At 38.1% G+C, this 14,803-nt stretch overlaps 1 protein-coding gene across 2 annotated transcripts in view; it reads right to left on the bottom strand.

The window, feature by feature from the left end:
* The window catches only part of NISCH (nischarin), a 29,640-nt gene that overhangs the window by 13,904 nt on the left and 933 nt on the right, over positions 1 to 14,803 (bottom strand). For both annotated transcript variants that reach the window (XR_004079698.2, XM_005142255.4), the window contains exons 2-8: positions 10,037 to 10,120; positions 9,315 to 9,497; positions 6,280 to 6,328; positions 4,397 to 4,560; positions 2,767 to 2,862; positions 1,681 to 1,776; positions 964 to 1,116 (exon numbers count right to left, since the gene is read on the bottom strand). Coding sequence is in view for 1 of the 2 variants with exons in the window: in XM_005142255.4 (XP_005142312.4) it covers positions 964 to 1,116; positions 1,681 to 1,776; positions 2,767 to 2,862; positions 4,397 to 4,560; positions 6,280 to 6,328; positions 9,315 to 9,497; positions 10,037 to 10,120 (825 nt within the window). In the remaining variant the exon portion in view is untranslated. The remainder of the gene's footprint in view (positions 1 to 963; positions 1,117 to 1,680; positions 1,777 to 2,766; positions 2,863 to 4,396; positions 4,561 to 6,279; positions 6,329 to 9,314; positions 9,498 to 10,036; positions 10,121 to 14,803) is intronic.

Below are 14,803 nucleotides of genomic sequence, written 5' to 3'. Positions count from 1 at the left end.
ATTAACTATAGATCAAACACTAATAGGTTCCACCTAAACTGGCATATTTGTTAAACAAATCTGGATAAAGACAATAGTACCAAAAACCATAATAAGCTGAATGATTCATATCTATGTTTTGATTTTACCAGCCAAGTGTTACATGGCCACACAAACCTCTTGAAAATGCACTTTAATCCAGAAAGCCTTTTATTTTTGGAGGACTCATGCCTTGAACTTGACATTGAATTCTAACATCAGTGATTTTGGCTGTAATCTCACCAATGATTCATCCCAGAGTTCAGGCTAGACTCAGACCTGAAGAACCTAAAGTCATCACCATGAAAAATCCTGAACAAGAGAATTGCACTAGAAATCCATGATTTCTAGTTGAGCTACAAACATAGCTATTTTCTGCTTCACAAGAGTAGTTCAAGTAAAAAGTTATGTTAATATTTGACACATTCTTGTGATGAAAGCTACTTCTCTTAACTGGTTTGCAAAATGTAATTCTAAGGTATCAGCCAAATACTCCAAGTTTTGGTTTTATGCTCTTCATATTGTTTTGGTGTCAAGAAGGCTGCCAGCAAGCCCAGGTTTTTAAAGATGCAGGAAGCTTCAGCCTTGATAACACTCCAAAGTTGAGCCCAAGAGATGTTTTGTTCTTTTTAAAAACATCCCACTTCTGTAAGTGGCCTAAGGCCAATGAAAACCATAAAAATGTTTCAACAAGTCAGCATTGATGGAAGTATTGCTTACAGAGTACAGGATGACAAACTTCTCCTTTAGCAAAGAAAATATCAAAGTAGTAAAGGAACAAATCTCCTAAGCATTAACTTGGGTGGGCAAATCAACATAAACCAAGTGCAACTGAAAACCTTCCTGAAAAAAGACATGTATAAAGCAAATACAAAAGCCCTGATACATAATGCACCACAGAAGGTCAATCACATTTTTTTCCACAAATGAAAAAGTATTTCTTACCACCGAATCATCAATTTGTGAGATGCTATTGTGACTCATATCCAAAGTCGTCAAAGTTCTCCAAGTTGGGATAACTGCTGTCACTGGACGACTTGAGGTTTCACCCTCTGGCTCCCACTGATCAAACTCAGAGGCCTCAGGCACTAGGATTTCCTATTTAAGACAAGTATACTAAAATACTGTGCTTGCATCTTCAGTGAAAGCTAACAGTTTTAGAGCCAATCCAAAGACTGTTATGTACATAAGGACGATTTCTAAGGTTTATCATTTTAAAGTTTTAAGTCTTAAAATACGAGCTGAGTGGGTCAGAATTTAGATCTACAGGGAGAGATTCAATACCAGCAGATGATGCACACTGAAGAATATGGAGGAACAATACAGGGACTGTGAATTTTATGCTATTGGACAGCCCTTGCCAAATCACAGACAGAAAAATAGTAAGACACATTCATTCAGTTCTGGATGTATATCAAAAACATACACTCCAATAAAGGCATCACAAATGCCCCATGAAGGGACACTAGTAAACACTTCCCCCACTTAAAGCTGAGACTCTGAAGAGTTAGCAAACCCTTTCACAGTTCCACAGTTTTAAAAGCAGAACCCACAACAATCAGGACAGAAAAGTACATGGACTCCAAATGGCTGTTTCCATAATGTGCATGTTATTTCTGCATGTGCTCTGAACAACAACCAGAAGTAGGAACTCACTCTTACCTTCATTGATGTTGCCGAAAATCGAACACTCATTGTGGCCAGTGCATGTTTACATGAAGTCAAACCTTTGATAAGCTTCCCCCCACAATGACTGATCTATTAAAAAAAAATATGATGTTACAAGGTCAGAAATGCTAGAACAGACAAATAAGAGACATGGAAGAGGCAGCTAAAAGCTTCACCAGATTCTCCACCAATTTGGAAAGTAGTTACAGCACAATCTTAAAATCTCCTGAGATGATCAGGTCAGAAATTACAATATTTGGTAAAGCTGAAGCAAGAAATTAGACATGACTACAGAAAACTGAAATTCAAACAGCTGTCTAAAAAAAAGGCTTCTTCTCCATTGACTTTCTACCTGCCTCATGTATTCTTCAGTGTGAAACTACTCAGGCAGTTTAACAGGGGACAATATATTACTGTTCCCAAAAAGAGAGGTATGTCAAGCCATAGCTCTGCCTGCAGACACTATTAGTTAGGTATCATGTTCTCCATTGTAAATAAAAAGCATAAGAAGTGAGAATACTAATATAAGTATTTAATACACTAGCGAGCTAATTACACAAACCCAAGTTTAAAATTAAAGTCTCTTTCCCATAGCACCATTTGGAACACCACCACTAAAGGTCTGTCCAGCAGCCAGGTCCTTTTCTAGGGATGGTCACACACATTGTACAACCACAGCACCTGGCACGTTTGCTGGTGTATCAGGGAAGCCACAGTAAACAGAAAGTTCCTGCCACCCTTGAAAAAATTCTTTCCAGATTACTACTGTTAATCTGTGGGCAGTGTTTATTACTAGATGAAAATGTCAGTCTGGTGCAGCCAATCCAACACTTACTATGAATGCAGAATTACAAAGTCTTTAAGATGAAAAACCTTCCCTCCTCCACTAAGCAAAGCTACACCCAAAACTTATTTTTAAGACCTGTGAAACATTATTTTTTTCACAAATGAAACAGTCCTTCTAAACACCGCACTCCCCAGTTCTAGCACTAAATCAAAGCACACAATTACCAGTTATGAGAGATATGCAGACCTGGTACTTGCAGAGCATATATAATATGAGCAGTATCTCAGTTGTACCTCTATTTGATGAAGTGATTTGAAAATTGACAGATCAAAAGGTAAGAGATGCTCCTGAATGTTACTGGTTCCAAAAGGTCCTCCTGTTCCACTGACCTAGTAATCAATATTTAAGACCAGAGTTAGCACACACAATCCAACTCATCCACGTTTCAGATAACCTTAGACAGGTAATGGCACAAATACAGTAGCTTGGAATGACAGCCAGAATTCCAGCTGATTTTTCAAGTATGGAATGATTCATAAAACTTGCAGATTAACTCTTCAGGGGAAAAAAAAATGACAGTTGCTCCAGCTAAGTGCACTGAACCTGAAGCACTGAACTTGAACTGCCACCTTGTGCTTATATTTTGTAGCACATGAGGCATGCAAAGATACCATAGGCAAGACTGATGAAGGCTTCATGCTCAGCTGACCAAGCTAGAGCTGCATTCACTAAGAACAGCCTTCTTGGAATATCTGGGTACTCTGAGACAGAACTGTCTTCAATTTCACTACAGTGGATGAAGTTCAAGATGTTGACAAAATAGGTTTGAAGAAAACATTAGACACAGGCACACATCTAAAACATGCATCTAGTATTTCCATGTAGGCACTGGATTCTTGCCTCAGAGCATGTTGGCAGCATAGAATACACTTAGTTTCATTTGTGTTTGCTGTAAACAGATTTCTGGGAGAAATATGTTAAGGTTTTTGCCTGTTCTCGTATGTATCTTACAAGCTCTGAAGGTGCCTACTCACAAGCATTCAGAAGGGCCAGAAATCCTGAAGATGGGTGTTTTCCTAATATTGCTCTTCTCCAGCCAAAAAACCTTTGTTCAGCAGATGACAAAGGCAACTTAAAATCCACTGGAATATGATTACAAGTGTGGTTCTGCTTGTTCAACTTCTTCAGTCCTCCAGTAAAGCTTCCCTCACTCCACTACTTAGTTTCCCCTTTGAGCACGCAACGCAATTAAAAGGAAGCTCTTCACGTAATAAAGAGCTTAAAGAGTCTGAGCTGTAGCATGAAATGATAAAATAATTGCTCTGGAAAACTCTTTCCACTTCACTTATTTGGTTCAAAAAAATTGAAACTGACTCCAGAAAAAAAATTATCTGTTCTGAGGCCACTTTACATTTATTCTGAAACTGTATTTTAGCTGGAAATTCAGGGCCATCTCATCTATGAAACTGAGTTTATTAGTTTTGGGGGCTTTTAAATTTTAGATATAGTCAAAGGAAAGAAAGGGGACAGGATTTATGTATACATGCATATATATATATGTATACATATATATATATATATATGTATACATGTATACACACACACTGGCCTACCCACAGTGTCCACAAAGAAAGCAGAGTTTAAGAGAATATTTATCACCCCACTCCTACTAGCACCCAGTAAGATGCTCTGGCTGCATTTCTAGAGAGCACTGATGAAGAGCCCATATCACACTACAGAATCAACATCCTTTAGAAAACTACATTGTACTGAAAGCTGGAAGAATAAGCACTTAGCATTGACTTCTAAGTGCTTGCAGGTGTTTGCTATGAGTAAAGTTCTTGTGCTAGACTCCAAAAGTATGCTAAGAATCATGTCAGTGTGGTAGAAAACATCTCCAGTACTTGTTCAAGCACAGCTCACCTTTAAATACTTCAGTCTACAAGTGAAATCTAGAATATGACCTAGATCTGTTTTGGCATCCCCATTAGCACATGTAGGCTTCCCCTGGAGCAACTGTTGAGTCACAGCATATAACTGCAAGGGTCTGATGGTGAAGACTTCTCCAGCCATTAACAACTGCTCTCCTAAGAAAACAGAATACGATGGTCTCAAACACAACGTTGCAGTGGTTACAACAGAATAAAGAGTACACAGAGTACCTAATGTTAGAGATTAAAGGTCTGAATATTTGTCACATACTCTAAGCTCCCAATGGAGGGACCAAAGTCTTCATAATGTAGGTGTTCAAATGGGCAAAAATTATACAAGCATGAAGCTCGTACTGCACATAATGGCACATCCCTCAATTTTAAAGAGGACTGGCATCAAAGTTTATCTATATAATCTAAGAGTTACTAAGCTTTTTCCAACACAGCCTTAAGTTCTATGGCAGTTAGGATTTATTCTATAAAAACAGCACATGCCATGTAAAAAACTCAAAACTTAAATCTTTTGCCATGCTGCCTAAATGCAGACTTGTAGCAAATTGTTTCCTTTGAGATGATAAAGACTTTCACCACACTAATACCAATGTAAATTCCCAGAACATGAAATGCATTATCTGGTATTTTTACAATCCCATTTCATTGTAGGAACAGTAGAAAGCAGCCCCCAAAAGGCTGTCTGAAGGCACAAGAACAAAGTGAACTACAGCAGTCAAAGCACACACGTGGAATTAATAACCATCTTTCTCTACTTCCTGTTAGGGGCATCAATTTAACTTCATGGAGAAGAACATCAGCTTCCATGATAGAGCATTTGACAACCCTGCTTGAGGAGTAAAGTTCCCTTTGGCTTCAGTGGAAGCAAGTCCAAGAGTCCAGCTGCGCATTACTGAAGGCTAAACTAACATACAGCAGTCAGACATCGGTCATTCTGGTATCAGCAAGACTACAGGCACTACAAAGTTAGGAGACATTCCTTCAGAAGCTTGGCAGTGCTCAAGACCAGGTTGGATGAAGCCTTGGGTGATATGTTTTAGTGTGAGGTGTCCCTGCCCATGGCAGGGGGGTTGGAACTGGATGATCTTAAGGTCCTTTCCAACCCTAACTATTCTATGATTCTATAAGCTTCCTTAAAATGTTCCAAAATTTGCTGAGAACTCTGAAATGGCTTCACCTAAAGTTAATTTTGTGCCAGAACAATCTGAAATGGCATGCTGACGCATGCTTTACCTACCAACATGGGAATTATACAGTAGCATCTAGCATGTCCTTTTAAACAAAATTAGTATGGGCTAATCATTTCACATGCCTCCTGCTACCAATGGACCAATTAGACCTGTTGCAGCTACAGTAAGTGCATTTCATTTTCATCTGCCAGCCTCTGAAAAAAACATCCTTTAATTAAATGACTTAAGGTGGTCTCATGTTTCCTGAATTCTGGAAGAACATTATTTACATATGTAAAGTGCTCTCTTGCATTTAACACTCACTTGTATCAGGACTCTGATACAAACTGTTCCTTACATGTTACACTAAAACATACCAAGGTAGAAAGCTTAGCAACAGTTCCTCATCACCAGTACCACACCCTGTCCTGTACAGACACAAACTAGCAAACCCTTTTCAAAGCCTCAATTTACCAATTTCTTTTGTTTCTAAAAGTAGCTGCACTACTGTTACAGCTGGTCCCAAAAGGCAGCTTGAATCAAAATGCAAACTACAAGAAAAAGGTGAAGGGAAAGAAGGAAAAAAGTCTCATAGTCTGATATGGATGATTCAGGTCTCTTGTTTTCTGGAGATAAAACATCACAGGTATGTGAACAGAGGATATTCCCAGTTCAATTCTTGCCAGTTATTTACCTCTGTGGAAGAGGTCTTCAGCCAATGCAGCAGTGATCCCATTGATTTCCTGCAAAGAATAAACCAAATATTACTTACATATTTAGGGTTCTAATTTTTCAGCCCAACTTGAAAGAAAGCTATTTTGAAGAAACTGTTACAGCTACAGCATTAAGATTAAGAATAGCCTAACGCATCAAGCACTCAACTTTTCCTTGGAATATCACTAATACACAGAAAACCTTAGATTAGCAGGTCTACAGGGAAGAAGAGATATATAAGTAGCAATGAGTTTTCTGTACTTCAACTATTATGCCTGCTACGCAGTAATTCAAAAGTGCCTTTTCCCCATCGATCATCATCTTCATCCTCCTGCACCTACCCAGGAGCTCAGCCTCCATTCCAGGCACTGACAGCTCCAGAAGGAAAGAAAAATCTGAAAGCTCTCAAAGCTAGGATTTGTTCTTTCTAAATCTGAACATTCACAAAGATCAGTACAAGCATTTCCCATCTGGGCATACATCCCTCCACAAAATGCAAATGCTCTGTGGAAGCCCAGAAATAGCTCTGAGCAATTCCAACACTGTTCTCTGAAAGGCCCACAGAAAGAACAAAATAAACCTACTTGTGATAGTGAAGCTTTCCCTAGACACACGCATCTCATTTTAAGGTAGATGCAAAGGATAAACAAATATTATGGATCATCACAAAATTAATATTTGATGAGTTTACTTTGCTCACAAATCCCTCATGATTCATTACAAGGGAATAAATCCACAGTACATCTACAGCAGACAGTTCAGCACATTTGATGAAGCAAGCATTTTAAAGAGCACATTCTCAGTATAACTGAAACCCCACCCACTGAGGATGAACAAAGCCTCCACACCATAGTTTTGAGAACAACAAGCTAGAAGCTGCATTCCAATTGAAATTCAACAATTCTGACTCCCATTTGAATAAGCCAATTACACTCCTCTGGCATGCACAGACTTAATTGAAAACTATATTCTGTATCCCTTTTGTCATCTGGGACAGAGCAGAATTTTCTTCTACATTTATAATTCAAACAAGATGATGACTTCAACTGTTCAGCCACTAGCAGGCAAAGAAAGCAACTCTATTCCTCTGTCAGACCTACAAGAGACCTCTGTCACAGCTCTAACTACATATATGCATCACACCCAGAGATCCATTGTTTGCAGGTGTCTCTGAACAGCAGTTTGTGGGTACTCAATTCTTTTCTTGGTAAGGCTTCTATCTGTAAATTAACAAACCAGATCTTCTGAGATGACAAAGTACAAGACAGTGCAACAAAATAAGCATCCCCATATCACTGGAGACATCTTATTAAATGTCAAAATAATAATAATGTTCTATATTACTGTTACACGAAAATGCTTCTCTTAACTAAACTGCACCTGGCTTTTCCTTGGGACATGTAAAGGCTTCAAAGTGTTTTTTCAGTATCTATGTTAGGAATTTCTACTGTGTTTAATTCTATTCATCTGCAAAATAGAATTAAATAATTCCTACTGGAAAGACTACAATTAAGTATAGACAAAAAATACTGCAGCCTTCCTACATATATTAGGGATTATAATAATGGCTCAAGCACAAACAAGGGCTGTTTGGTATTAAAGATATTTTAGAAGATCAAAGTTCTACAGGAAGGTCATTTTCCAGTAGAAGTGCTGTGGTAAGTATTTAGCTTTTCTGCTGAATAACCAACTTCTTTGGTAAATATTTAAAAGTAAAGTTCCAAGCAAAAACAGTTAAGTTTATACCTCAAGTAAGACTGCTCTAAAGCAGTGAAATGCAGATTAAGCAATAACTTTGCTCTTAATACACAAGCACCATATGAAATCAGGGAAGGATTCATACCCAAATAATACTAGTTCTTTGGAAAAGGAAAAAATCATGAACATTACAGCAAGAGGAAGAATAACAGTCTAACAGTAAACCAAGAGAAGGACTAGGAAGAATTCTGCCTGCATTAAAAAGCTTTGTTGAAGTTACAGCACTGAAACATTAATGAAAGAGACCATTTAAGAGACAGTAGCCAGAGAACAGAAAAATTATGCTACTTCCTCATGATCAGGTAGTGTGTGCCATCTGTTAAAATTTCCAATCGATTTTAGTGGGTTTGATTGTGACAAACTAATGCTTCTCACTCAAATCTGAAGTGCAATAGCAACATTATGAAGTAAACCTTCTACTATCATTCAAGTCAAACTCTAAATTCTCATCAGGATAATTATGTTCATGTAACTTAACTAAATCAGGGTTTTTTTTGTTGATAACACTTCATTAACACACCCAATGGACCACCTGAAGCCTTTATATGAAATTGTGAAGGGCCATCTCAGCACATCCCCCCAAGGGCAATTACTGTTCCTCCTTTTCACTGAGCTCCCCAGTGCATTTTCCCTCTTACAAAGTTCATTCTTCCCCTAACAACATGAGGTCATACTGGAAAAAAAAACTCCTAACTATACATAGGAGATGAATGTACAAATTGCAGTCTGAACATGAAGGCAAGTCATAGCTTCTTTCTTCAAGCATCCTTTACTGTAACATTCTGTCTGCTAGCTGGAGATGGTTCCCTAGAGGGCACTCCATCAGTGCTCCTTTCACTGAAAAGCAACATTTTTCTTCATTTGGGCCACTAGAAACTGTTTTAGTGTGAACCACAACTCTAAACATTAACCACTAAGTAGGGGGGTGTAGATCAATTATACAATGTTTCTTCAAAGAGCCAGTGCTATTGACTTGAGCATGACAACCAATTCAGCTTCAGGTTTATCCACAGCTTCTATCCTGCCAGCATTTATTTTCTCCTCTTGAAGTCCCTACCCACACTACTCCTCAGCACAGTATCTGCTGCAATAAAGTGGTGTCAGAAATCTTTATATTTCCTTGTTTATTACATTGTGCAAAATGGTGAAAAAGAGCATTTTCAGCTATTTTGCAAAGATTTCACACAATTCTCTCCAAGTCACAGAGCCAGAGAAAGACACTCAAGCTTTCATTCATATGCTAAAAACATAACTCACATATAAATCAAAGTGTAGGAAGTGTGACAGAACTTTTGGAGCAGTAACAGGGAACTTGACTAGCAGAGTTTGCAGGTAGACCTCTAATTCCTTTTGTCTTTTCTCCACAAGGCTTTTGGAATTTTTTCCAATCATCTTCTTAGGAGGTAATAGATTTTTATCTATTTTCTTTTCTGAAACAAGCTGAAAGACAAAGACCAGAGTTACAACCCAACTCACTACCTGAACTTGTACAAAAGATGCAACAGAACACATTAAGAGCATGTTGCCTGATCCTGATAAGATCCAAAAATAAAATTACTTCAGTAAATTCATCTTCCCCTCATTTTCACCTGCTTCTTTATTAAATCAGTACTGGTTAGCAACTACCCCATCATACTAACAACAGTTTTACCATCCACCATACCCAGAAAAGAGGCTTTGTGCCAATCAAGCATTTGGTTACCAGATCAGTTGATCATAAACATTTCTCTTGGGAAGTTTAACGACTCTAGCCTGCACTCCGCTCTGATAGAAGGTTCTGCCCAAGGCCACCCCTCCCCAGTTGTAGAGGGGAGTGTAACAGGCTGAAATAATATTGTTCATACAAAAAAAAGGACTTAGTCTGCAGTTCCAATGGTATCTGACAGATATTCTCACTCTTTATTTAGGAAAGAATTTGTCCCCTACAACACAACCATATAAACTGTACAATACTAAGGGCACAGTTCTAATATTCTTACCTTTTCATGCAGGTCATGAAAGTCACTGTAACGATGTTTGACTGTCCACTGATGACTGCCAACACTGACCTGGATAATGTATACCTGAAAGGAAGAAATTTCAGTAAAAAGACAGCAAAGCAACTTGTCTTTAAAAGAAAAGTTCACTATGAGGCATGGTGGTTATTGTAGCACTATAAGGTGATTGTACATTCTGAAAGTATCTGAAGTATCGCAGTTAACTAAAATCTAATCCAGACTCTAAGGTGACTTTGCTAATGTAAGATGATGCATCTCATTCACAAGACTGCCCCCCCCCCCCCACCATACAGATAGCAACATAAAGCAACAGCTTTCATTTTTGCAGCCAAAGGCTAATAACCAAGATCTCTAAGCTACTTCCTGTAAGATTCCTGCTACTTAAATTGGTATTCAAAGCTATCCACAACAAGCCTGCAACAGCAGCATCCCTCCTTCAATTTACCATGTTCCACAACAGGCAGAGGAACTTTGCAAGCATCCTGCTATCATTTCACAGTTAAGTAGAAATCTGCTTCCCTTAACTTACTCTTGTGAAATAGACAAATCCTTTGGCGGGCTGGATTATTTCATTCCTTTTAGGGTAAAACACACAAGACAGCTTTTTGAGAGCTACAACAATGCCCAAAGAATCACTACAATTATCTACAGCAACCCAACATGTCTTTACAAAAGCTAAGTATTTTTACACATGCATATACCAAGCAATTCAAGATTTTCCTTGTAGTTGACTTTCCAGATAGATCAGTACCAGTTCTGCAGGAAGCTCACAATGTACATTTGGATATGCCGGAAGCAAGCTATCCCAAAGAAATTTAAAAGGTACAAAATAGAACACACACACACACACACAAAAAAAAAGCTCAGCAAAACCAGTTCTACAAGTATTTGAAAAGAACAAATTAAACTGTTATTCCATCCAACTATATTCCCTGGGGAAAACACGAATTTGTAATCAAATCCTAAAAGCATTTGTAGCCAAGAACTTGCTTACTACCACAGATCACATAGACCTGACTCACAGCTGCTATGAGAATGCTGTGCATCTAGGTGCTAAAACACTTGAAGGAAAAAAAGCATCAACAGTCTCAATTTGTTACTGAAGAGTCCAGTTTTCACTGGCCTTTTACTCTGTTCTGTTAGTACAGAGCAGCACACAAAACATTAAATAGAATACCACCTGCATTTTAAAATGTGAACTTTCTCATACCAATTATATTTTTATAAGCATCTGACACTGGCTTCCTCAACAAAACTCAAGTCCTCCTGAGAAGTGCACCAAGATGCCTGGCTAATGCACACAGCAAATGACACGTCAGTGTTCAATGAGCACTGGAAACACAGATGAATGCCTACAGAATTACAGTCTCAATTAAGTAAGGCCTGTGTCTGCATTCCCATAATGCTGTGTTGAGAAACAGCAAACCAGGATTATTCACCAAGCCAACGACAAACTAGAACAGGAATAACCTGAGCATTCAAAAGTAACCCTAAGGAAAGCAAGGAGACACTCAAAGAAACCAGAAGATTAAAGTTGGCACTGGAGTATTACTACATTTAGAAGCCATTAATAAAAAGACTAAGTTGTTTCTAAAAGCTGACTGTGCTAAATTATGGTAGATCAAGCAGTATAGCTAAATGAATACAGACTGAGTACACAATGCATAAAACCCTCAGATTAGACATTGAAAACAGTAAACTTCACAGCCCACAAGATGAGGAAGGAGTGTTCCTCCTCTCTGTGTGCAATAAATTTATAATAAAGGTTTCATATCCTTTTGCTGAAATGGCATGCACTGACCACTCCTAGAAACATAGCACTGAGCCAAATGGATAGTCTGGTCAAGAAGCTATCTGTTAAATTGAGTGTTTACATGCACTGACACAATTCCTCCAGTTGAGTCTTTAAAAAGCCATAGCATTCCCCATGTAGAAAACAGCCAGAGCTGTCAGCACATATTCATCACTCAAACAGCATCAGTATGCAGAATGACAGCAACTGATTTCACATCAATCCACAAGCTGCCATTATCTTAAAGAACAAATATAAAGGCAATAAGCTTATGTGCTCCAAAGACTTGTTGGAATACAGAAAAAGAAAAAAGCCCCCCTAAGTTTCTAAAAAAGACATATCTAAATTCATCTTCAATTAATTTCAAATGCACTAATAGGACAAGGCTGCCAGTTTAGGTTAAGCTTCTTCAAGGACTGCCTATTGGTCAAGCCAACTGCTAGAAGGCATAAGTAGATGGATGATTAAATTCTCTCACATTCACTGTCTCCCAGACAAATATACCATGTGAAGCCTCCACCCATATTTGTGACATAAACTGCATTTCTATTAAGCTAATATAAAAGTATTTACATTCACAGCTTCTCCTCCTCCCCATGTCTCTATCAAACTTTTCTGTGTAATAAATTTTGTAAATCTTTCAATTTATGAGTTGTTTTGGCTAAGTTCTACTTTGTAAAATGTTTAGTGGATCTGCAGTGCTGTGTATTTGCAGTATTTTCTACAAACTTTGCAGTAGTCACACCACCAAACAGCATGTTTTCATTTCCCTAGTATTTAAAGGGAAAATATTTACTAAAGCACACATTACAAAAACTTGTCCATTTCACTTTCCATGGAAAGCTTGAATTTTACAGCATCCCTCATCCAACCTCACATGCTTCAGTACTGTAAAGAAAAAGACACTTAACAGACAACAGTGCTGCCCACAGGAAGCCTGAGACACAGGTGTGATTGCAGCCAGTAGTCTACTGCTGAACCCATGACAGTCCCAAATTCCAAAGCACTGATGCAAATACATCTCCTTCTCTGCTTCATTAAGAACTCAAGACACTTTACACCCATTAAAGGAAGCCACAGTATTTTCCTTAAATATCAAAGCTAGTGATTACACTAAAAACAGCTGCAAAAGACAGGAAAAGCAGAAAGGCCATTCTAGGGCAAACAAATGCATAGTAGTAAACAAAGGAAGAACTGGCAGCCTTGAGGCCTTCTGCAACCAGTCAGCATCTAAGTGACATGCAGGAGAAATACCTAGTAGAAGTGCTCATAGTTTTCTAGCCCAACAGAAAAAAGCATCAGTAAGTGCAGTATTTTTTCCTGCTGGATTTATCCATACCTTACCTTTCACACTGATAACTCCAACAAGAATCACTTTTTTTAAAGCATCTTCAAAATAAAACAGAACTGTGGGCCTCTCTGATATATTTTAGAGGATTTAAACTCACAATTGTAAAATGAATGTCATTGAAATAAATCTCAATTCTATTGAGATTGAGCTCTCAAATACAGAGTACAGTGGGAAGTACACATGCCAAGAGGAAAAATAAAACCAAAGACCACTGCCACCTTGACTACTTGTTTAACAGATAAATACATAGCTTGCCACAGCTCTATTTCCTTTCTCACATCCACCAGATTTGCCTGACTTTTACATCATTTAATTTCTTCATTTCTGCTCTAGTACAGGTCTTTATCACATACTTAAGTGTCACTAACCTCATTTTGAAACATCAATGCTAATTTTTGTAAAACATTTCACTTTGTGAATAATTTCATACAACTTCTGCTTTCATTTAAAGATTTATTCCTACATTTCTACTGGCTTGGGTCTATTTCATACAAACTGGCTGCAGGCTTGAAGCCCTGCCAAGAGCTTTAGAAGGCTTACACACAGGTAAGCTTAATGCCACAACTCCTTCAAAAATGCAGTAAGAGAATCAAAGTAGGACCAAATACTGATAAATTTTGCCTTTCAAACACCCTACTTTTAAAGCTCCCAAGGAAAAATGGCATTAAAATAACATGGCATCTTCAGAACCCTAGTAATTAAGAAAAAAAAAAAGAACGAAAGAAATCTGGCTTTGAAGAAATAAGCTTCCTTGGGTTTAGCTTCAGCAGCTTAAGATGTTATTCCCAACTATCAGCTGATCTGCTGAACACTACCTGGAGCACAGTTATACCCCTGAACTACAGCTCAGTCTAGCACAACAATGGTAGCAGCCACATAAAGGTTGGCTGAACCACAATACTAGTTTGCAAGCTGAAGCAGCACAGTAGCTAACATTTCACTTCTTGTGTCCATAAGCACCTGTGGCTTAAGGGGGCAGATAACATTTTAATGTTCTCAACTAAATTCACCTGATTTTCTCATTCACTGGTATTGCAAAATTCTCAACACCAACATGAACACTGCTAAGTCTTGGTTCACACCTGACATTGAAGTTTCCAGCCACCATGCTCATAACATTCTTGCCCATAAACACAACTACTCACCACCTGACAGTAATTCCCACACAGGGATGTTTCAAGGGTCATTAACTGGAAAGGCATTAAACCTTTCATGTACTACAGCTGTGCACATGCTCTGTCCTGCAAAAAAAAACTCAGAAATCACTCTCCTGTTGCTGTTTTCTGTGCATACCTTTCCAGCATCAGTAACCTGAAGTATTACTTGTAACTATTATGCAACTTTACAAATATTGCCTTTCTAAACCATCACTCCCTCTTCTTTTAAGTTCCTACAGCAGAAAGAAACCTGGTGTCATTACAGGCATTCTATATAATCATTCAAATCACACTAAAAGGAGAAGAAAACATTTTTAGTTATATAACTGAAGGGTGGTGTGCTCAAGATGTTTTCTGGCTGCAATTATACTGAGGTTTGTTTTATGATGAGCTTCTTCCTGAAAAACAGACCAATTAACTCTTAGTAGCATGCAACCAGTTGAAAAACA

Source organism: Melopsittacus undulatus, chromosome 9 (assembly GCF_012275295.1).
Source record: "Melopsittacus undulatus isolate bMelUnd1 chromosome 9, bMelUnd1.mat.Z, whole genome shotgun sequence".
NCBI classification, from domain to species: domain Eukaryota; kingdom Metazoa; phylum Chordata; class Aves; order Psittaciformes; family Psittaculidae; genus Melopsittacus; species Melopsittacus undulatus.
This window is presented reverse-complemented; position numbering and strand designations above follow the sequence as displayed.